The sequence below is a fragment of the Diorhabda carinulata genome, chromosome 2 (assembly GCF_026250575.1).
Source record: "Diorhabda carinulata isolate Delta chromosome 2, icDioCari1.1, whole genome shotgun sequence".
Classification (NCBI taxonomy): Eukaryota; Metazoa; Arthropoda; class Insecta; order Coleoptera; family Chrysomelidae; genus Diorhabda; species Diorhabda carinulata.
The window spans coordinates 25697053-25722530 of NC_079461.1; the positions used below are offsets into that span (position 1 = coordinate 25697053).

Genomic DNA, 25478 nt, shown 5'->3' on the forward strand with positions numbered 1-25478 from the left:
ATGCGCATAACTAACTACGAATATAGAAAGGCGCTTAAAAATTACTTGTAGAGCTTCAGCAACAAACTTGCCACCGTTTCTTCTACCTCATCTACTGATGTTGGCTGCATTAGAAGAAATATTTATAACAAAAATCGTGGATGGAGTTTTAGCAGTGCATATGGCAAAAAGCTGAACAATTGACCGATATGTATATACTATTTATGGACCGAATATTCTCATTCTGCAAAGTTCTTCTTATAGTTACGAACTACAAAATGGTCATTTTGTTTCACTAGTGTTTTTTTGCTTTCAAGTAAGACAAATGACAAGAAAATACTTATACCTATTGAAGTACAAGATTTATGAAAATTACTTTTGATCCACCGCAAATTTTCGTTTATTTTGAAAAGGCCATCCACATAGCATTAATGTGGGTTTGGCCAGATGTAAAAGTAAGCGATATTCGTATGGTATTCAAACTTCAAGTCAATCGGATTAAGTTCTTATTATGAATTAAAGACCGAAATAGGAATCTGGATCAAAAATACCGTCGAACTGACTTAATTCAATTCAAATGAAGAAAAGGACTGTTTCTTTTTTTATTCAATGTCGTATAAACCAGCGAGTGAGCTTTTAGATATATTTTGTGACTGTTTGTTAGAGAAATCGTCATCGAATATACCAAGTTTTCTCCTATTTTGTGGGTTGAAGAAGGTACCTCGGTTAAAAGAACGACTAATTGCTGCAAATCGTTTCATGCAAAATTTAATTCTTCTTTGTACGAAATACATTCCTTCATATATGTCTTCCTCGAAAAATTCAAAGTATGTGAATTTGAAACAAATATAAAAAAATAAGTCTTCATGAGGGCATATCTCAAGAATGGACTATATATTAGATTGCAGCCTCAGGAAAAAAATAACAAAGAGAAGCACATAGAAATTTTTTTTAAATTTGTAAAATTAAATGGCTCTTTATGTACAATAATCGAATTTTTCAAAAAATTTGCGCATGTTTCATTTCACAAGTTTTAGTTTATTGTATTGAAAAAGAGGCTGGGGAGAGTGGGAGCCTCGATATGAAAACATGTCTGTAAGTCCGGTTTTGTTTAGCCGATTTTCATAAACATGCTGTTGTTTGAAAGAGCTTTTATCCAGTAGTTCCATTTATATAAATTCTAACCAAGTAAACTGAATTAACATTGATATAATGAAAATCGATTTCTTTTTCTGTGCCGAGATATCTTAAGAATTGTAACCGGCGAGAATATTTCTACAAATGTCTAGTAGGCTGATGAAGCACCTAAGTTGTGTTGAATCTTTTTCATTATTCAAAAATGTTATATTTGTTTGCCAGTAAATTAAAGCATAATATATAAGTCAAAACGTACATATTTGTCAAGAAAAATTTAAAATATGAAAGAATAATTAATGATGTGACTTGCTGTCGTTACTACTTACACTAGGTATACTAATTATACTATTTTATATTGCCCCCATCACAAAATATGGTCCTACAGCAGTCTGAATGCTCGAGATTTTGATATCAGGCTGAATTATTGCAACTGGCTATTAAATATAATACACGGCGATCCTGAACGAATTTTGTGGACAAATGAGGTTACGTTTCATTGTGATGGTAGAGTACTTCATCATAATATGTACTAATCCCCGTTAAATGCAAGAGATCTAACATTGGGGTCGTTGGTCTGTAAATGTTTGATGTGGGATTTCAGACGAAGAAATAATTATAACAACTTTGTAAATTCTAAACTTAGTTTCCGTCCTAATAAGTTTGTTTCTCCATTTTGTATTATTGAGGCATCCTGCTGCTCTATTGGCTTTCTGTATTTCTTTTTTTACTTCTGATTCTACATCTCCATAGCTTGATAATGTGATGCTTTAGTAGTTAGTTTCCATAATCTGTTCAATCTTTTGTTTTTTGGGATGAAATTACCATGTTTAGTTTCTTTGCTACTATCTTAAACTTGTGGACCAATCTTTGCAGGTCGTTTTCACTTTCTGCTATGAGGATAGCATCATCTGCATAGTAGAGAATTTTTATTCCTCTATTTCCCATCTTATAACCGTTCCTCCTTTTCGCTGCCTTACACATTTCTTGAGATATCTCGGGACAGAAAAAAGATATCAATATGCGGTTTATACTAATTTAATGTTAATTTAGTTCCTTTTGAAAGGTTTTCTCAAACTCTTATGCTTCTATTTAAATTTATGGAAAGAAATTAAAATATCTGTAATATAGGGAACAACGTCTTCTAGACATCAAGTTAGAATTTATATGTTTCGTGTTACTGAGCAGAAGCTTTTTCAAACAACAGCAAATTCTTATTTGGGGAGAGTGGAAAACCGATTATCGTATAAGTGCCACTTAATTAGATAAATCTTAAAATAATTCGCTATTTCAATTTTCAATTTAATATTCTCAAATACTACCTTTAGTGGTGGATAAAATTCTGAGAATAAATTCCCCGTATTTCTCGAGGCCACTTTTGTATAATTTTTTTCTCCCACAGCTATGATATAATCCGCACCTGAGATTATATAAATGCTGCTTTTGAATAATAAACTCGTCATAGTAAAGTACATTATACGTTATTTGTTTTTTGTTTTGGTCTCAATATAAAAAACCGACGACCAATTCACTTATAGGGTTAAAATGAACCCTTAAACTCCGACGAACAATTTACATGTCGAATTAGTGGAGCAGGTAAACTTGGCAAAGAGTTTACCAACGCCGATATTGATTTCCATGATCTGAATTATGAAATATTTATTTATACTACAAAGGATGGAAGTAACGTTTACTAGTCGAGAGCGAGGGATGGCAATAAAGTTCGAGACCAGTAAATATATTCATATCCCTTGAAGTCTATAAGATTCTTTCTCCTTCCTACATAATTTATTTTTGGTTTTCATTAATTTAATTCCATACTTTTCGCATGAAATTATGAATAGCTTTGACAGGTTTCTATAGCATCGTAAGCATTGTTATTTTATCAAGAACCGCAAGTTGATTTGCATTACAGATTTAGAAGAAAAATCGTGGAAAAAATATGTTCTATGAAAATCTTCATCAAGCTAATAGCGTAAATATTCATATCCATAGAGGATAACAGATATTTCCAAGTACCCTAAACTTCAAGTTTAAAAAAAAATAATAAATCATTATTAGTTTGACGTTATTTATTTTTACCCAAAAGCCAAGTACCTCCCAATAAAATACAACCTTGCCGGCAGACTTCTCGCCGGCCCTCCCAAATCCAACAGATAAAACCCGACCTACCAGTCCCACCCTATACACACTTCGTCGATCGTCGGTGTTGCAGGTTTTCTACGATTTGCCTGCAACCTGGTGAACCGGTTCTTCAGCCAAATGACCGACTATAGGGAATAACGCAGTCGCTGCTGTACCCGCCCGCCCTCTTTTAAATTTAAAATTAACAATAAAAATTCAAAAAAATTAAGGTACACCGGGGTAAGTGGAGCCCAGGCTTTTTCTGCCAAGTGCATGTTTTGTACGGCGGCTTCTCGTGTAGTATTCTAACCTATCTATATCCCTTTAATACTCTGTAGTATATGTAGCCGATAGCGTGTCATTTCTAGCTGAACCTAGCCAGTGTTCTTTAGATTTACCTCGCAAAATAAGCTAGCACGTGTTTCTTACCAGTGTGTACTTTGACCAAGGAAATAGTGGTATTTTGTGAATTTTTCCGGTAAGTACCTAACGAGTCTTAGTTCTATGTGTTTTAAACTTATGACAAACGTATATTTAGTAACTTTCAGGAAATTTGAATGGTTACCCTCCCCTCAAAAAAAGAAAAGCTAGGGTTGGGTTTCATTTGCCCCTTTTGAATCGGCATAAATGTTTCCATTTTTATTTTTAATTCTGCTCTACTTTATTTGTTTAACATATGGTGCGTACATGTTCGGAAGAAGGAGTTACCTAAGTACTCTAAGTAGGCACTAAAAGCTACCGTTATATATAGAGCATTAATAGTTTATAAAATTCCTAAGTCTACACTTTACAACACTTTACAAACATATCAATGGCCAAAGGGGTGTCAAAACCTCCACTATGGGTAGAGCTACTTCCTTATGAAAAAAAAAAACAGAAGGTAACTGAAAATATCAAAGTAATGGAAAAATGGGGATTCGATCTTTCGAAAAAAGAAGGGTTGACCCTTAAAAGCTTGTATTTGAAGGAAAATAACATTCGGATTCCGTTCAAAAATGGGACACCAGGAAATGCTTATTTTGCCAGTTTAAAAAAAAATATTCCACCTTAGCCAGGAAAAAGTTGAAGTAGCAAGGAAGGGGGTATTGACCCCGCTCTGTTAAAAGATGTTGTCGAAGATATTCCGCCAACACGAATTTATAAAATAGACGAAACATCATTTTTCTTAGATCCAAGCAGAATAAAGGTTGTTGGCCAAAACGTAGCAGCTGCTTACAGGGCAACAAATGGGTCCGGAAAGGAAAACATTACGATCCTATGGCAAGACAAGAAAATATAAAAATGGTGAAACTTCCCCCACCCACCAACCATGTGCTTCAACCAATGGACCTAAGTGTGTTCCGACCTTTGAAAATAAAATGAGAGGAAGAACTTTTAAAGTGGCAGAGGAAAGACTATGGTTAGAAACTACAAAAATCTATGTTTTCTGCTGTTATTTCCAAAGCTTGGGAAAGCATAGATCCGTTGATTATCAAACATGGTTTTAAAGGACGGGAATTTTTCCATTTTGCAACTCTTCAGTTCCTATCGAAAATTATGAACCACAAGCCTACAGACGGATATCAGGTACGCAGAGCCAAGTTTATTAATTTTAATATTGGGATCCAACTAACGTTCTCACTATCCAAGTCCTATTTTCATTCTCAATCTTAAATATTGATCACTATACACGTGTTACTGTTAAATTTACCTTGAGTTGACCTGACCTTCAATAATAAAATGTATCATAATAAAATATTAAACACGATGTTTATTGAAAACAAAACTGTTTATCATAACATAGCACACATACGAAATTGATTAAGCTGTTATCAAAAACTACTCACCTCTTCTTCTTCTCTTTCCGCTTTTGTTGCCTCTCTATAATGATCCAGTGCTTTCTGAATATTATTGTTTGTTTTTGATAATTGTTCTACACGAATTTGTGCTTCAAGTGTTTCTTTTTTCTCTTTCTCTATCGCAATTAATCTTTCTTCCGCAAGTCTTATTTTTTCCAATTCAGCTTGTCTTATCGCTTCTTGTTCGGCTTCCATTTTCAATTGTTCCGCCATTTGAGGAGTTATATTTCTGTCTTTTTTCTTTTTGCCGCTGCTTTTCTGTAACAATAAATTTATAAAAGATACAGGAAATAGGAATATTCGATTGGAAACCTTTTTCTTTTTCGATTCCTTGCCTTCCTCTGTTTCTGTAATACCTGCAGATTGTAGTAGAAAAAAGTATTATATATTAAATAGTCCTAAAAACTGCTTAAACAATTTGCGAATAAAAAAATCTGCAATTAGTGAATACATGGTCCTCTTGAAAAATTGATCACTACATACTATACAGATCGTGAGAGGAGCATTTGATCACACTTTTTTCTGCAATTTCTATCAACTCCTGCGCTTTTCCGCTCGTCTCAAACCATGGTAATTAGATCTGAGAAATCGAAGCCACGAATAATACGAAATTTTTGGTTGATCAAAACTTTTTTCTATCATTTGTTTTCCGTAAAAATTCCGATTTTAAGAATAGCAAAGTAGAAAAAAATAAATGTTACTAATTAAACCTTCTAATATAAAAGAAAATGTTATTTCTCGTCCTTAATGGAAGCGAATATTAAATTATTAATATATACAATTCGCTAGATTCATCTTCCTAGATACACAACCTTCTACCGTATTTAGCCTGATTATTAAAGAAGCTGTTGACTAAACTGCTGAATTATGGTAAAGTGTCAGAAGTAGCAGTTCTATCTCCGGTGCTCTGTAATATCTATATGTAAAACAAACTGATAATCCTCTTCGCTATTGACACTGCCATCGCCACCAGGTGCACCCAACCAAGATAAATAGCGCGAATACAGAAAACCATGAAATGAATCGACGACTGAAAAATAAGGCCCAAGCAATATTCTTCGAAAAGATTAGGAAGATACTAGAAGGCTTGGACATTGCGAGGAAAAAAATCACCAGTGCTACCAAGGCCAAATATCTGAACGTCATACTAAACCAAGAATTGACGTTCAAGGACCACGTCGCTTACCATATAGACAACACAGGGAAGGTAATAAGACGGCTAGCAGAAAAAGAGCCAAGCTGGAACTGAGAACTTCCATCTCATCAGAGCCATCCTTGTTTCTATCAGGATTTAAGGATTTAGAGCGCATCAGAAGATGTAGTTGATTGCATTTGAGCAGGATACGACAGGACCTACTAATTCATGATTATTGGCAGGATCTTAGGTAGAAACATCAAATGGATGCTATAATATCGAAGTATGAAGACTGACCAGTTCATGGGATGAGACGGGGGGAATGGCAGGAAACGTTTTCCAGAATGTATTGTTCACGGGTATATTCTGGAATGAGAGGGTTTTGATTAGTATGTGCGTGAAATTCTAGGATAGTTTTATATTTATACAGTGTGTTTAACAGTCTATATTTGTTGGTTGATCTCTGACTATCAGTGGCGACTTTTCAGTAAACCTCACTTTGTGAAAGCTTTTTTGTTGTTGTCAAATTTTTCCTACTTTATAACAGTTTTTTCTTTTGTCAATTTTTATTTTTTAATAGTAATATTAAAAGTACAATTGTGAGAATTATTAATTTGAAGTGAAGAAGAAGTTACATTACTATTGGTACTTGAATTGGCAACATTTAACGAGTTCAAAGAAATAACATCGTCTATAGTTGTATTAGTACTTATTGAATTGTTGGTAGGATAGTGAACATTTACAATGTTGCTTGAAGTCGAACTAGTTGCTCCCTTTAAAATTTTCTTTGCGGAAACCATTTTGTTTTTTATTGAGTCGTCTATGCAACCTTCCGCAACTGTGTTGGATTTCCACCTACCGTGCTGCTTCAGTTAAATTATATCACCAGCGGAATCCACAAATAGAGACGCCGAAGAGCGTCGAAATGTGTGCCCATTGTAGTTTTTGGATAAGGTAAATTCAAATATATGTTGCGCTATGCGAGGGAATCTTTGGAACGGTATTGATACCTACAACTGCACAAGGAAATGATATGTTTTGACATTTGTGGGTCGTTGGTTTTTATAAATGTTCACCAAGTTCAATCTATTGTCAGATGTTTCAGCAATAACAGTATTATTGATATCGTTACACTTCTTTTTTTTATTATTCCTCCCTCCGCAGAGCTCCAGCTATTCCGAATATTAAAGCAACCTCTAAGATGTTACAAATAATAAGCTTACATCAAAATTTTTTGCTATCATTTCTTATGCATGAGATTATGATCGTCTGCAGCTTGCAATAGAAACTTAATTTCTTCACGGGCAGATGTTTTAGATTTTTTAGGTCTATAGCCAACTGATTTGTATTTCAAAAATGCAATGAGCTTAGAGTATTTACTGATGTCAGTGTCGTTATTTACCATTAAGGTGCCTTTTAGTTTTGAATAAATCGACCAAAGTGTTGAAGACTTTGGATCTAGTTTCAAAGTAAGCTAGTAACACTCTTCCTGTGAAGCTGTTTATGCCTTTTTTAGAGCGCTACTTCATAAAAGAATTATATTCATTTAAATATTGTTCCCTAGATTTCTCAAGGAGAAGATTCATAGTCGCTGTAGTTGTCGATTCAACAACATATTCTAGTGTGACAGTTTATCGGAGAAACGAATTGACATGAGAAAGAAAGCGTTCAGAGCCCATTATTTTGATAAAACAATTTTATAATTGCGTTAAAAAATGACACGTTACGGCACTCTTTTTTTTCAAGCTTTTTGTCCCATTCAGAAATTACATTTTTTATGAGTGCAAATGAATTATAAAAAAAACGTGAATATTATAACCTGACGTAGAAAAAATATATTAATATAGTAATTACATAAAAGAATATCTACTAATATTTCGAGTCACATTAAGATGAGCTACTTAAAAATATCTAGGTGCAGATTTTTGGCATTCTTATATTCTAATGAACTTGAACTAATGAGCATAAATAGTACTTCCAGTAATCAACAACTTATCGACTAAGTCGTTGAATCCGGATAACAAAAATTACAGGCTAATGAAAATAATGAATACTTATATAGCCTTTTTTACTGCAGGGATATTATTAGCATAATAAATTGATGTCTAAGTTAACTCATGTTCTATTTGCAAAAGTTAAATAAGAATTCTTTTTAGTTAAAGACTGATGTAGTTGCGTTGCATTTAACAGAAACCATTTCTTGTAATTGTAATATACGAGTATATATCTACAAGATTTTAGTAAAAAAACAATCCTTACTTTCAGAAGGTGCTGTCGCTGAGGGTTGTAATTTCATAATTGTAAGCATTATATCTTCTTCTTCTTCTTCTTCTGGTTTTACTTTCTCCATTTTCCCAGCCTTTTTGGATTTGCCTTTCTTTTCTTTTTTAGGCTTCTTTGGCGGTTTCTCAATTTGAATTGTAATGAAAAATATTAAAATATTGATCAAAAGTTTTTAAACTTATTTCTGCACAAAAAGTTTAATACATACACTTCTTTTGGAGAAGAGTTCCTTTGAATCGGACATTTTTAATGGTCTCTAGCGGCTTAGCTCTACGTAATAACACATTAATATTTATTTTTTTTTTATCGAAAAAAAGTGCTTGAAAAGCTCACGAAATGTTAAGTTCTATATTCTTTCTAATCTAGAGACTAAAAATTGCCTCGATTGTGCCACAAAGACACGGATTTTATACACGAAATACAAACAAAATTTTCTGTACAACTTTGAATGTGAATTTAGATCGTCTGAGATATATTAAAAATAAATACTTTACATCTTGACGTGGTCTTTGTCCCAATATGTTATGCCTTGTAAATGACTGTCTTCTTGAAAAAATTAGTCCATAAAACATCATGGTAGCTGAAAATCTGCCTCCGTAGCAGAAGCATATTTAGAAGATAATAACAAAATTGATATTTTAAAGAAATATTTTGAATTTTCCACCTTCTTCCAAACAAATTACAATATCTGATAACATTGTGGAATCAACTCTTTAAGAGATTTCTGATCCGCAGCAACATGGAACATCTTCGGAAATTTATGTTGGAAGTAATTTTTCAAACTTTACTATCAATTATTATTCCAATAAATGAAATTGAATTTTGTGAATTATTTTGGTACGGAAAAAAGTCAACATTTACGCGTCACTAGAGATGTAGAAACGTTTTTTTTTTGATGTTTTAACACTATTTCTAACATTGAGAAGGACATAACAGAAGAGATGTTTCCATACTTTTCAATATACAGAAGAAAACCACAATGAATAACTAAATTATAGGTAATAGCAATAGTTAATAATTAGTATTAAATCCATAGCAAAATTAAACCAGTATGCCCGGAATTAAATTTTATTATTAGAATAGAAGCACTTTCCAGTAAATATGCTCTCAAGTTACCGCGGAATGCGGGAAAAGATTAAATCGATTTCATTTCAATTGGCAAGTGATTGTGCATTTTTTGCATTGTAAAATATTGAGCCTTTAACTAATTCTAAACGTGGAGTAGGTAGGTAAAGGTCGGGCTACGCGTTCCTAAGTGGATAGCCGTGCAACGATCTTTCTAAAATTGGAGAAGCGGGCTTACGAATTAGGCAAATGAATTCAAAGATGAATAAGGAGGGAAGAGTCAGAATTTTTAATCTTTTGAAGAAGTTCTGACATTGAGCTCTGCTGCTTAGTCCGAGTAAATAACTAACAGCTCCCTTTTGTAGTTTGAATATTGGCTCATATTGAGTCGCACCACACGTACCCCAGAAGGGAAGGGCATGTCGAAGAATTGTCCAAAACAAGCTCTAAGAATTTTATAGATTCAATGACGTCAACGGTGGTGTTATTTATAAAAAAGGATGCAATGCATTTTTATATGATAAAAATCGCAATATGATTTAAGGGTGATTAGGTTACTAGAAATGGTCCTATGAAGTGAAGTGAAATAAACAGAAGAAACAAAATAGGCCTAGTACTGAGCTTTGGGGCACTCCATATTCTATTGACTTGCAGGATGACATCGTTTTATCAACCCTTACAAGCTGAAATCTGTTGGTAAGGCATGACTCAAACCATAAGAAATTATTTCTAACTGTTATTATGAGAAATAACTTATGAATTGTTACATGTCCAAATGATACGACACAGTTTCCAAGGTTACTACGCAATGCTGCTACCTTTCGAATTGTTAAATATTGATTATAATATGAAATATGAAGATATACAGTTTGAAAATCAACTCACTGCTTAAAAAGCATCCGATATTTGTAATAATTTCCTACCAAGCATATCCAGATAAAAAAAGTAAACCTCTCACATTAACTATGTTTTGAAAAATGTAATCCAAGGATAATTCATTTTCTGAAAATAATTTATTCTAAAGAGTTATCAAGACAATGAAAATAACATACCTTTACCAAAAATATGGCAAAGCTTCGGTCATGGCAAATATACAAAATAGCCCATAGAAAGAAATTGTTTCAGCACCATGGCAAAAAAGACGAAAATTGTGCAGTTATCGAATCCGGAATATATAATGGGATGCAGGATAGATCTTTTAAATCTAAAACGCCACACCAATTGGAAATCTAGTAATGATTTATATCGATAAAACTATGTCTAACAAATTATCAAGAAGTTAGATAAAATCGAATCAGCCCCTATAGTCCAGGCAATTTAGGAAAAATCGCTTAGTTTTCCACGATCAGTATGAAACTTTGTATTTAGATGGTGGAAAGTGTGTACAATGACATATCTTTATCCGTGGTCTGAAAAATTTTTTTGTCATTGTCAAACACAATAATAATTATTATTTTTATATAAACAATGATAAAGTAGCTTAATAATTGTCATTGGTTCTTGTAATTGTGCAAAAATACTCTGAACTATCAATAAATGACGTGTGCAAAAGCTGGAGATTGTACGTTTAATGGTTCATGAGTTATGGCCTTATAAACAAATTAACAGCAATAACAAATAACTTGGTCTGTGCGTTGAATGTGGTTGTGTATTGAGTATTTTTTAGCTATGCCAATCGATTCCTCTCGAGGCGAGGTATCAAATTAAAAAAAAAATCATCCCTTTATAGCAATTAGTTCCCGAGAAAAGTACGGCTAAAGATGCGCGGTCGAATTTGAACGCTCGAAACCACTTTTTTTCGCGCTTGAATCCGCTATCCCCACCGCGCGCGATCAAGGAAAACCGAGCGCTCCGCTGACATTTGTTAATTTTTTTTGCAGGGAGAAATTTCCACGAGATACGTGATTTTTCATGTAAAGACAATACTGTAAATAACAAATTATGTGGTATTTTTTTTTCGTCAACTCGCTAAATTTGTTGTACAGTTAATTTTTCACTTTCCCGGTCTGTATCTCCGTGGTTTTCCAACGAAACTCAATTTTTTTTTGAAAGCTATTTTTATGCACTTTCGATCTACGTCAAAAAAAATTATGAAAAAAAGACGAATCCGCACGAGATTTCATTTTTGAAATCCCCTTAGAGGGGATTTCAAAAATAAATTCCCTTGATTGCAAAATTCAATTTTTTTTTAAATGAACGTCGACTTCCTACATAAAATAATGAAATCTACTCATAAAAAAATCAGCACAACCACATTCAACGCACAGACCAAGTTATTTGTTATTGCTGTTAATTTGTTTATAAGGCCATAACTCATGAACCATTAAACGTACAATCTCCAGCTTTTGCACACGTCATTTATTGATAGTTCAGAGTATTTTTGCACAATTACAAGAACCAATGACAATTATTAAGCTACTTTATCATTGTTTATATAAAAATAATAATTATTATTGTGTTTTACTGTATCTCTTTAACAAATTAATATTTTTCAACGCGTGACGTCTACTTTTGTAGGTCTTTTAATGACAAAAAAAAAAGAATTTAACTTTTTTTTGGTAAATCCACTAGCAATGAAGTTATAAGCAAAAAATGAGAAATTTCCTTAAAATTCGACATATATCGGTGCTTTTGACAATGACAAAAAAATTTTTCAGACCACGGATAAAGATATGTCATTGTACACGCTATCCACCACCTAAATACAAAGTTTCATACTGATCGTGGAAAACTACGCAAAATGATGATTTTTGGGCTATCTCGCCTGGACTACTAGCGCCACTAAAATCTTAATTCAACAATTTTGTTGAAGCTCAGCGCGTTAAGTCCATTAACTTCAACTTTGACTTCACTAATAGATATTCAAATGACCGAAAAAGTGTTTTAGCGAAAATACCTACCAGAAATTACTTCCAAAAATTATTCAAATGTAACCGTTAATTACAATGTTGAGTGAAATATAAAAATAAGTTAATGTATTATGTATGCATTTTGATTCTGAACCTCGTTTGAAACACATAAAAAACGCTTCACTGCATTTAGTTCATTAGAGTTCTTATAGTCAAAAAGGAATACGATATTCATTGACTGGTAGGTAGTACGATATTCGTCAATAGAAACTCTCCTTCTCGAATGAAAAATAGATGGGGAAAGTACCTTATCTAACTCAGCACCTATGTCAATACCATCTTCATCAATAGATAGTTTCACGATTTTACCTTTAGCCACGTGCTTTTTTTTGGAAGCTTGTTTCTCTTCTTCTGGTGTCGAAGATCCTGATGAGTACGACTCTTCATCAACCTAAATGTAAAATATGACAAATTTGGAATAAGAATTAAACTGGTTCATTAGGAAATGTATACCTGTGTTAGCTGGAGAAAACTTTGTAAAATATTTTTAGATTTTGACTTAGTTTTGCTAGGCTTCGATTTCAATATCTTGGAACTGCCTGCGCCTTTAATAACAACGATAATAGTTTTAGCAAATGGGGTTTACTCTTTAGAAAACAAGTATTTGATTATCTTCATCTTTATTTGCGTAAGTGGTCTGTTTCTAATAGATAGTAGAATGGCGATAGACTACCAGAAAACGAAGTAATTGATAGAAATTAATAGTCTTCATTTTATGCGAATAAAAATCTGAACTACCTCAAAGGAGAAAGTTGAATATATCGAAAACTGCTACTTTTTCGAGGATCTTCTGATTAATCTTATGTAAATCGATAAATGAAAAGTATTTCACATGTAATACTGCTCGTAGAGTAGCATGACAATGCAAGCGATAATAATAGCAGAGCTTCTATTTGAATTTTTTTACTAGAAAATCGGAAAGTGGTATTGCTGTTGATGAAGCTTGTGAGGTACACATTTCTTCAGCGAAAAGCTAGATTGCGCAAATCGTTACCAGTTATGAGTATAGGATACACCTATCTCTTTTTAGTGTCCTACAACTTCAGAGATAGTGAAAAATGCGGGAGTCGGAGCAGAGGCGTTGCAAGGATTGGACTCATGTTAAAAACAAAGTTTACTGTTAATGGTCTAGTAAGAACATCATTTAGAGTCAGATTTACGTAAACGATCACATGGGTCAGTGCCATCTGTGATATCGACGCGGCTTGTTCTGTTTGTCTGCGACGATTTTTTGTGCTAACGCTAATTTGTTCGATTTTTATTATACCAAGTCTAAGTGAACAACGCAACGAGCAGCTGTGAAACATTGTTTTCTATTTGAGAAAAATGCCGTTGAATCTGTTGTAGAATGACAAAGATGGCGCTTTGGGAAAAACTACTAAACCTAAAAAAATACGAGTGGTTTAAAAATAACGACATGTCGATCCACAAGATAACTGTCCAAAAAAATTCGAGATCTCGCACCCATAGACTATAAAGTGATTATTGATCAACTGTCAATTATTAGTGAGTTATTTTGAGGCTCTGTGCTCCGTTTAGTAAATGTCAACGGAAGGTTTGGGAATCAAAAAGAATTGTTCGCACTTTAACTGACTTCAGTCATGAAACCTGACGTACTTTGAAAGAACAGCTTGGAACTAGTCCACATTACAAAGAGTGTGTAACAGTATTTGTCAAAAACGATCCCATTTGTGGTAGATAGGAAACTGATTCTTCTACCATGACAATGCACCTGCACCGTTTAACAGTTAGGCTAGAAATGGTATGCCCCACACACCTTACTCGCCTGTCCTGGCCTCGTGAGACTTTTCTTATTTCCACGCATGAAAAGAGGTTTGAGAGGATACCGATACAACATAGAAGAAACGACGAAGGAGCTGTCAGCCATGTCTAAAGATGAGTACGAAAACAGTTTCGAGCATTGGAAGCATTAGTGATATTAATGTATTAGTTGTAATGGGAAGTATTTGAAAGGGATAATTCAATAGTTTCGGATCATTTTTATTAAAAATAATTTCGGTTATTTTTAGGCCTTTTCGTCAGAAGTATATCAGTTCTTGTCCACGCGAAGAAATGTTTAAGATATAATTTAAAAAAATCTTTCACTGACCTAATACTAAATTAGATTTCGTAGACGATTCCAATGGGTACTGAGTCTGTGAAGCAGCAAGCATCATTTGGGACTGATATTCCTGTTTGGTCATTGTACTAGAAGGTATCACAATTGGTGCATTGAACTTCTTTTCCGCTTTTTTCTTTCCCTTCTTGCGTTTTTGTTTACCATCTGGTGCCTCTGAGGCTATAGGAATTGTAAAGCATATAACATTTACTTTATTGACTTTATTGCGTATTTTTCCATAAAAAACAGTTATTTTAAAAGAATTTTAGAAACTAAAACCACGATTCTAAGAAGCAGATCGACATCAAGAATAATATAATTATTTCAGTGGTAACAAATACATTATTGAAATTCTTTAAATCACTAGATATAATCCCCAATAAGTATTGGGTATATCGGGTATAACTAATAAAACATTTTAAAAATCTGTCATCAGCAGTAATGTTCTCCAGCCCTTCTCTAACTTTTTAATACTTTTTCTGTAAAATACTTTGTCTTTTCATTCAACATAGAGCATTCTTTTTAAGTATGCAAATAATCCGTGGGAGGCAGATCTAGAAAATAAGTTGATAATTTTTTTTTTTTTTTCTTTTGCATTTGAGAACAGTTTTTCTTTATTTCGAGATTCGTTGTTAATGGTTTAATCTTTATGAATATAGTCCATGAATAAAACACGTCCCAAAATACCGTTTCCATAACCTCAGTAGCTGATGTTTTAGTTCCTTCGTGCGGCTTTTACAGGCTGCTAATCACTTCCGATTTCTTCTATTCAGGAGTACATTAATTAATCATATTGTCACATTTATTAGTGCAGACCTCAACCAGTGAGAATTTTTGCTTCGCTTTTTCAAAAATGGGAATTCAATTTTTCAAAAATCGATTTCAATTCATACATTCCTATGGTTTAAACATTTCCATTATCAAAAGAGAATAGAAACGTTACTTCTTGATTCTTTTTGTTAGGAATTAATAAGGGAAATCTATTTATGGAAATCATTCCTCATTCTGCGTTTCTCTCTTTTGAAGTTATTCTGTAATCCCCATAGAGAAATATAGATACATATTCATACAAGATTTTTTGGCGTTAATCCTTCTAGATTTTCTACCAATAGGTACAATGCAATATTTTTATTCTCATTTCAAATAATTCCATGTAGAAAAGACCAAGAATATATTAAAACATTATAATTTATTGGAAAATATGCGGTTCTAAATTGACAGTTTCAAATTTTCGCGCGAAATCGGACCTATGATTTAATGACAACTTTCCTATTTGTCACTGTCGTATTTGTTATTCATTAGCTTTCATACTTTTGCATATTTCGGTAATCTTTGGAGATATTTTCTTGTAAGAATTTGAAAGAGACTATCCATCAACAGCAGGTGTTCATAATAGTAGTAGTATTATCCCAAACTCATGTTTTGTGCCAATGTGTCCATCTACCAACCCAAACCTGAGAAAATAGTGGTTTCAAGCTGCGAAGAGATGACAATTATTCTTCCAAGATCACTATTTGATACCGCGAAGTTCACTTTGATATAAGTCAGCTAATATACTTGTAATATGTTTAATTGATCTGCTTGTACAGAAAAACATGTTAGTAACAAACCTAAAGCAAGTTCAGAAATAGTTAGTAATTCAGTAGAGTAGCGAAAATTTAAGAATTTAGTACGTTAGAAGCAAAAGAGTTGATTAAAACAAGTTTCAGAGGTCTATCGATTTCTCAAAGTCAAAAAAATTTCGAGAATCTGATAAATTTACGAATTTTTTCCGAGAAAACTATAGCTTTTACGAAAAAATGTAGGAGATTTTTTTTATCAAGAAAAACTTACCCTACAACGTGGTATTTTTATTTTCTTATATTTTCATGACAGAATGAAATAATGGGAAATTTTGGAAATAAAAATGATTTTGGAAATTCTGTTGACTTTAGAAAATCGATAGACCTCTGAAGTTTTTCTTAAATTAATTAGTATGCTATTAAGTCAAAAAAATCAACCTTTTTGCTCATAACTTTTAGTGAAAAACTGCCTCCTAGTCTACTGGACCATTATTACATTGTTTTTTATTTGTTTATGTTCTCGAAAATAATATATATTCCATTAATAGCATTTATTTGATCGAGTATGTATCATGATAAAATAAATTGTTAAAACTCAAAAAAATCTGATTTTATTCATGCTTGCAGCGAACCAACGAGTAGACAAGCGCTTTTATCTTGTCTGAGATTGTAATGAAACTTCTTATATTAAGCGCTGTATCACTCGCTATTTCATTTGTTGCCAGATGCCTGAAGGGTATTTAAGTGATTTAGTGAAATTTTACAAGATATCTGTTTTCGAAACTTTATTTATTTTGTATTGTTTTGTTTTGTGATCGATACTAAAAAAATAACATTTAGCTTAGATATAGAACCTGAATTCAAAAAAAGATTTAAAACTGCGAAAAATGAAAAAAATCATTTTAATTACGAACGTAACAATAAATCTATCCACGACGAAACTTTAAAGTTCAAAATTGATTATTTTTTTAGTGGTCTAGATGTAATCAAAACTTGAGATTCCAATTACTTTTTTCTTATTATAATAATTTCGCATTTTATGAAATTTAAAAATTATTCAGACTACGAACAGTAAGAATTAAGTTGAAAATCAATGACAAAACTCGCAATGAACGAGACATAACTGCCATGGAACTTGTTGAAGCATTGCAATATTTATAAAGTTTGGATTGAAAACTTATCATGTCTCCAGAAGAAACTTTAAATTAAATTATATAACACTTAAAACTGTAGAGAGCTCTTTTCCTGATAAGAGGGAGATACTTTTCAGAACATAGAATATAAAAAATTATTTAAGATCGACCATGAAGAAAAACCGACTAATAATCTTGCCTCTAATATTTCAATAGAATCGAGCCAGCCAAAAGATTTAGAATCGAATATTCAATTAAACAATTTGCAAAATGTAACAATTGTATATGAAATAAAATATGCCGAATTAATGATTTTGATATCATAGTTCATTATTGATCATTTCAACTACTTGTACGAAATAATGAAGTAGCTATAATCTAGAAGAAATTTAAACTGATGCTAATGTGGCGCTACCCTTATTTAATGCATTTCGACGGAAACTTTTTATATACATAGATTGTTCTCCTTCTCTCTACCCTCCATAGTAAATTGGTCCCTTCCTACACTTGAAAACTCTGCAGTTTCGACAAAAAATTTACAACTATGTCAACTCTAACTCTTAGTAAATCTCTACAGTCTACTTTGACATACCCAACTTTAGATTTTATTCAAAGAAAACCCAATTCATATAACCATAAAAGAATATTCAATTTCACAACCATAACCTCAAATGAGCTATCGTATCGTATCATGCTCATTGACGTTTTGTTTCAAATAAATTTTAATTGGAAATTATGCTTAAATATCAACGTTGTGTGAAGTAAAAACATTGCATTTGTCCTTCTTTTATATTTATTCAATATTTTAATCATGAAATGTTCATAAATGTTAATTTATATCTTTTCTATTCTCCGCCAAAGTAGCAGTAAATAGTTACAAAAAAATAAAAAGGTGTAAATGTGGCAGCGGCACCCGCATCATTAGTATTGATGCGAATTGTTTCTGATGAACATGTTTCAAGACATAATCAATATTTATACCGTAAAATGGGGTGAATAGGAACAAAACTTCAATATTAATTTATAGTTGTATGAAAGCCAGTTCCTTTGATTAATTTTGGTGTTATAGGTTGGCTATAGAATGAATAAGATTATTCGGTTTTGTTCTGTTGGTAGCACTTTTGTCTTTACAGCATTGAAAAATTGTAAGAGCGCTTGAAGACGTCCGTTTTTTTCACCGGACAACAGACCGTCAATAAACGGTTGTCCTTGTATACATATATTTTTTTACCGGATGGATAGTGTTGAACTGGTAGTCAGAGATTACGCACGTGTGAAATGAATAATAACAAAAAAACTCGTATTGGCCCACTATTTGTATAGGGTTTTCCAATAGGGACTTGACAATTTTTAATTTAGTTTGTGAACAAACCTTATCACTTAACATCGAACTGTCACTGTCGGTTTATTCAGTAGACATAACCTTTCCACCATGGTGAAGTACACGAACGAACAAAGTCTGCAAATCTTAAAAATTTACTACAGAAATTCGGTGTCGGTGGCCGCTACTTTAAGGTTGTTAACTCCAATTTTCGGTCGTAAATCTCTACCTAGTAGACAGGCTGTAACAAATTTGAAAAAGTTTGAGTCTACATATTCGTTGTTTGATGTTGCCGAGGCAGTGAGACTACGAAAATATCGCTGCCGTTGAAACGTCCGAAGCAAATGATCCAAATCAGTCAATTCCACGGCGTTCTTAAGAGTTGTGCATCGCCAAGACCACTTTATGGCGAATTTTCCGTAACGATCTTACTTTACAACCATATAAGATCAGGCTCACTCAAGAATTGAAGCGACGTACGTACTCCGATTGGGCTCTGGAAAAGATGCGCGAAGATGTCATTTCTGGCTCAATGGGTTTGTCAATAAACAAAATATGCGGTATTGGGCGGGTGAAAATCCACATGCACTTAATGAAAAACCACTTAATCCATAAAAGATAACTGATTGTGGCGATTTGCATGCCGGCGGCGTCATAGGGTCATGTTTTTTCGTCGACGATAATAGTCGCCACGTTACTGTGACTGGGGATCGTTATCGCGCCATGTTTATCGATTACTTTTGGCCCAAATTGAAATATATAGACATGGACAGTATGTTATTTCGACAGGACAGCGCTACAAGCCACACAGCACACGTTACAATTGATTTATTGAAGAATAAGTTTGATAAGCGTGTTATCTCAAGAAATGGACCCGTCGATTTGCCGCCTCGTTTGTGTGATTTAACACCTCTAGTTTTTTTTCTTTGGGGCTACGTCAAGTCATTGGTCTATGCTAATAGGCCGACGACGTTGGAAGAGCTCAAAGCCAACATTGAACGCGAAATAGCAGCCGTTTCGGACGAAATGTGTGGCCGAGTCGTGGAAAATTGGATCCAACTAATCAACCGCTGCAAACGTTCCCGCGGTGGCAGTATAAGCGAAGTCGACCTCCATCCATAAATGTTTTGAATGTACTTCAACTCGATAATAAAGTTTTTGAAATATCTCAAATGGTTTTCATTTTGTTTTGAAAACAGTTGTCAAGTCCTTATTGGAAAACCCCTTATAAGAAGAAACAAAAAGAAATAGAAAAACGTAAAAGGTCATTTTGGATGCATCCTATATTATTGGAAAGGGAAGAATATGGCGCAATTCATACTCTTTTTACGCAGTTGGAAGAAGATAAAACTGAATTTTACAATTACAATAGCAGCCATTTTTAAAAGAACGCAGATAGACGACACTCCATTTGCAAATTTGTGGATGACCGCACTTTCTTACACCGGAACGGTGTTCGTCGCGCCGAGGGGAAGCGGTGGTGCATCCGGCGTATATTGTTTGCCGGAACGATGTCCGGTGCATGTACACTCATCCATTATAAATCATACACCACCGCGAATCCGGCAAAAATCCGATGAGAAAAACGAACGTCTACAAGCACTCTAACAGTTTCCACATGATTTTCTAATGTCCACAAATTTTACCTGTAAGTGTGAAGCTGTTATTTATATACTTTATTTACTATGCTATCATTGTTATTCAAGTTGTCTTTTAGCATAAAACACTTTGTTTAATATATTATCTACAATAGTTCCCTGGCAACAATTTTTTTTCTGAAGTGCAGGATAAATGGAACCACAGCTGTTTTTGTTCCCATTCACCCCACACCACGGACTGCTAAATTGACAATTTATTGTTTATACTATATGAAATACATTTATATATTGAGATTACAGAAAAAAAGCACAAGCATTATTCCGCCGAAACTATAGAAAAGACTGTAAAGTTTGTCAAGTAGGGCAAGTTTCTGAGGTATATTGCCAAATCGGTATATACATATAAGCACAACTATTCTCCAAAGATATATAAAATTGGGCGATCATATTAAAAAAGTATAAGTCGCTTACAAATATGTACAGACTGGTGTTGTTCAGTTGATATAATCACACTAAGGCTTCTTTTCAAAGACTTTCTAGATGAACAAGGTAAATCAGTCAAACGGTTTAAATAAAATTTCCTGGGCGGGATTTTGTATATAGTTTTCTAAACCGCCATTGCAAGGAATTATCTACAAGAATGTGCCAGAATATCAAACGTCGAGAGCTGCTGTTTCCTAGGAGACCAACAGTGAATATTTTGATGAACTTGAAAAAGATATTCCTTCATCAAATATAATAAATTTCGATGAGACGAATTTGAGTAATGATCCCGGACGACGCGGCTACAAGTACCCAGAACTCAAGCAAGTCTTCAATATCGGTATAATGTGATGATGATATACTACCTTATACCGTATACAAGGCGCGAAAGAACTATATGCCAGTTGGTGAGTTGGTGATCCTACAAACTTCCGATACACCAGAACAAAATCGGGATGGTTCGATTTGTTTTGTTTTGCTAACTGGATGGAGACAATAGTGTTTCCTTATTGAAACAAAAAGAAATAGAAAAGTACCTCATTGGAGATAATTTATCATCTCATTTGTCTGTTGATATGATAAAGGTCTGCAAGGTGCAAGGAAAAAGACATTCATTTCGTTGCCTTTTTTCGTCCGATGAAGATCTCGAGGAGAAATATTTTGGAAGAATGATAAAAAGACTCTGGGAAAGGAGAGTCATCATTGTCAAAGGACAGATTCTCCTCAATTATAAAATAGGATTTTAAAAATGTGGCATAGGGCCTCTGAATTGTGAGAAAGTGCTTAAAGTGCTACCCTCTACAGACAACACAAAAGATCAAGACCAGACCCCACGCCATGGCGATGATTGAAGCCTAAAAGGGAAAGAAAGAAAGTAACCGTGACACCTAGGAAAAGTGTAGGAGTTTCAGACTTTGAATCTTATAACGAAGACATAAATGCTCCTTTAACTAGCAAGAAAGCCGCAACACTTGAAGGGAAGAAAAAGAAAAGAAACCATTCAGACAGTATTCTTTACAAGATAGTGATGCTGAGTTGGTGCTGTCATACAAATATAAAGATGAAACTAAGCTTGGATCAATGTCCGCAAATTATAGCGTTTCAATCGGTGATTTCTTACTTGTTAAAGTATTTGGAAAAACCCGAAAAAATTTTCATCTTTATGTTAAGAGGTAGAATCTGATAACGAGGGATACATTAGTTTCTTTTAGAAAAAAATCAAGCAAACTTGTAGGTTTGTCCCAACTCAAGAGGATGCTTCTCTTAGTTCTAATGAAGTTGTATTGAACTATGTAGAGGGAATTGGAGCATCCAAATTTGCCAAATTCTTGAACTTTTTCATTTATCAATGACTTAAGTGCTTACACCATTCACTCACTCTTTTTCCTCTTACAAGAGAAGCGTGATGTTTTTGAACTTTTTTAGAATATAAATTACCTTATTTATACTTGTAAAATGTTTTACATTATCTACTATAATCCCTGTAACTGTTCTTATTCACACCCACTTGTTTTAAATAGAAACACAATAACATTTTTAATGACATTGGGAACAGTAACATATTTGTTTACAAGATCTACAACTTAAAATCAAACAAAAAGTAAATAAATGATAGAGGAAATGTAGAATTGAAATTTGGTGCATTTCTCAATCAATTTTGATGTGCTATATCACTTAAGATACTAAAAAGTTTTCCTATTCACCCCATTTTACAGTAATAAACTGAAAATTTCACGTCTTGTAAATGTAGATAATGCAATAAATAATGATTGTTTTTAAAACTTACCTTCAACTTCGATTTCGCTCATATTTAATATTTACAATTGGTAGGTACAGAAAATTAATTTATGAATTTGTTAATTCAAGACTTTTGAAAGTTCATTTATAATAATAAACGATTTGACATAAATATTATTAAGCCGGATTCACACAAAACATATACTGCAAATACACGGCGCAGACGTGTCATAAATATCTGGAAGATATTTAGATTAAAACTGAAATCAGTTAAGGCTGTAATCAGTGGTGTTGTCGAGATGGAATGCTCCGGAACGTCGTTCCGGTACTTCCTTTTTGGACAGGAACGCGCTCCGGAACTAAAAAGATTTCTGATAACGAGAATTGGCTGACGTATTGAAAAAAAAATTAAAAAATTCTTTTTTCTAAATTTTGACGAATTTTTATATGTATTATTATAAACAGGGGTTTGAACCGAATCCGAACCGGAACAAAAGCCGGAACGAACCGGATTGTTTTTCCGAAACGTGAACCGGAGTCCGGAACGTTTTTTTTTCTGCTGAACCGGAACTCGAACCAAACCGAAACACGTACGTGAACCGGTTTAACGGGAATTAAACTTTATTCATAGTAAACATTAGAAGAAAAAAATATAGAATTTCAAAAAAGTAAAGATTTCATACATAAATTTTGATGCAAGCGGCCCACGGACCGTACGTTACTCATCCCTGGTATAGTTTATTGCCATAACCAAATGGGCCTGCGGCTAATGCTAAGAATTTTTATTATACATTTGTTGTGAACTAGAATTTCCAGATGTTGCTTTCCAGTATTGGTAGATGTTTTAAACTTTATGAGTTTATTACAGTGATGCTATGAAAAACGCCGACAAACGAACCGATTTTCATCTGAAATGTGCATTGCTGGGAAACTCCCATCTTTGTAGTTTTTACATTTCCCACCGTTAGTGTAAGAGTTTGAGTATTTAAAACCATTTTTTTAATCAGTGTCAAACCATCTTTGCATTTATAGAATGTGGAAGTTTTAGTTTATTACATACTATGTAATAATAAGATTAATAAGTATTACTGTTATCAAAATATTCTATGCACGCTACCTAAGTCAATTTTGGCACCTGGTTTACGGTCCAGATATACCTGCACAAATATAATTAATCATATATCCAAAAATAAGAAATTAAGAATTCGTTTAGAAATTATTAAAACAAATGGAAAGGATTTATCTACAACATTAAGTAAAAAATCTACTCTAATTATATTTTTAAAATTCGAAATAAATAAAATCAGCGAACCACGATTCCTTTTTTTATTTATTTAATAGAACTGTCCGATTAAATAGCATCCACCATTACAGAATACCTTTTAAATAATTTGTTGGACAAATCAATAATTATGTACTCATATTTAATCATTTAACAATTAATTGTGAGTTGGTTTTAATTTATTTGGCCAAAGGATAAATGAGGCATTGAACTTTATCACACTAATCAATCACCCTGTGTGTCCGGAAACTTTCCAGGTAACCTCTATTTTTTCAACCAAATGACTATACTACTAATAGACTAATTATTGTTAAACAAATATACCTACATTACTGTTCTGTTCATAAATCTCTAGTGTGATTACATTGCTATATAAAACTTTAAAAATAATACCTATAATTGGAGTTTATGATTTTTTTATTGTTACTTACCATTTTTATATATTTTAGTGTTTAGTCGACACAAAATATTAGGAATTATATGTGAACGTTTGGAAATTATTGATCAAACACATATTCCCACAATTATTATCAGTATAATACTTACTTGTGTAGATTTTCACAATGTATAAAATAAGTAAATATATTAATATTTAAATTTTTTCATAACCAACTATAATACTAAATTAGTTATTCGTTTTTTTCCAATTGATAAAATTTAAGTAATTAGATCAATTATTTCGTTTGGTTATAATAAATCAAAAATTTGGTATTGGATATTATCATATTCATTTTATTATTTATTAATACTCTCAAATACTTTTTGTTTTTATTTTAGATCATACACATTTTAAAATGTCTTGCTTGGATATCCATAGTCATTACTAAACTATTATCAATTATTAAATAGTTATTATTACTATACTTATTTTCTTTCTAATGCTAATTTTATTAAAAGCTGTGATATCTACATGTATGCCAGGGGCTTGGCCCAGAATGTTTTCTAAAATTCTTCTCTTATTTTCTAATGAGCTCTCAACATAGCTTTCGGCTACATTATTGGATTTCCATCCTCCGTGTTGCTTTATATTCAGAATATCCGGTCCTGAGCCTACCAGGAGGAAATGTCCTGTGTATCCTTTGATATTAGGTAGACCTAGGTACTGAGCAATATTTGCTGGTAATTTTTCAATAGTAATTATGCCCACGGATTGTATGCCACATTTCCCATTATAATATCGCACAAAAAAATCTGTCGTGCTTTACATCAGAAGGTTTAATATTTCTATACTTTTTGAGACCATTAATATTTACAGCAGTGACCAGAAATTCGGTGTTTTGCTTTCTGGAATTGTAATTTTAAAAATGGTGTCTTCATAAAATATGTCTTCTCGTAGAAATGTCAGTTCAGCCTCCCTTCAGGCTCCCAAAATCCCTATTATCATTGCGCCTAAGGGACAGATTAATTTAACAATAAATTATAAACATATCGTAAATTGAGTCGTACTTTTGCAAATAGAAATATTTTGTCTTCGTCCTCTTTTATAAACCATTCTACTACTATTCTACATACTCCTTCGAAAAAAATCTCCAATTTTTTTGCATTTTTGTGCTCGTTTTGGCAAACATTATTATATTATTATTATATGCTTGTTGAGCAATATAGTTCTTTTCATAACTGGTTACGTAAATAACTATTTTAACTATAAAGAATAACAAAGTATGATTCTGGGTGAAATATGTATGTTTAGTTGCATATAACAAACATGTATTTCTAAGTATTATTTAGTGATTTTCACAATCTGGCAACGCAACCAAAAAATATTAAGTGTTGCCT

General features: G+C 32.9%; 1 protein-coding gene across 1 annotated transcript in view; it reads right to left on the reverse strand.

The window, feature by feature from the left end:
• LOC130890781 (dynein axonemal intermediate chain 7-like) overlaps nt 1-22583 on the reverse strand; it is a 53835-nt gene extending 31252 nt beyond the window's left edge. The window contains exons 1-7 of the mRNA XM_057795098.1: nt 22470-22583; nt 14578-14766; nt 12921-13012; nt 12715-12858; nt 8470-8617; nt 5388-5431; nt 5064-5333 (exon numbers count right to left, since the gene is read on the reverse strand). Of these exons, the coding sequence (XP_057651081.1) occupies nt 5064-5333; nt 5388-5431; nt 8470-8617; nt 12715-12858; nt 12921-13012; nt 14578-14766; nt 22470-22491 (909 nt within the window). The 5' untranslated portion in view covers nt 22492-22583. The remainder of the gene's footprint in view (nt 1-5063; nt 5334-5387; nt 5432-8469; nt 8618-12714; nt 12859-12920; nt 13013-14577; nt 14767-22469) is intronic.
• Between the last annotated feature and the right edge of the window lie 2895 nt (nt 22584-25478).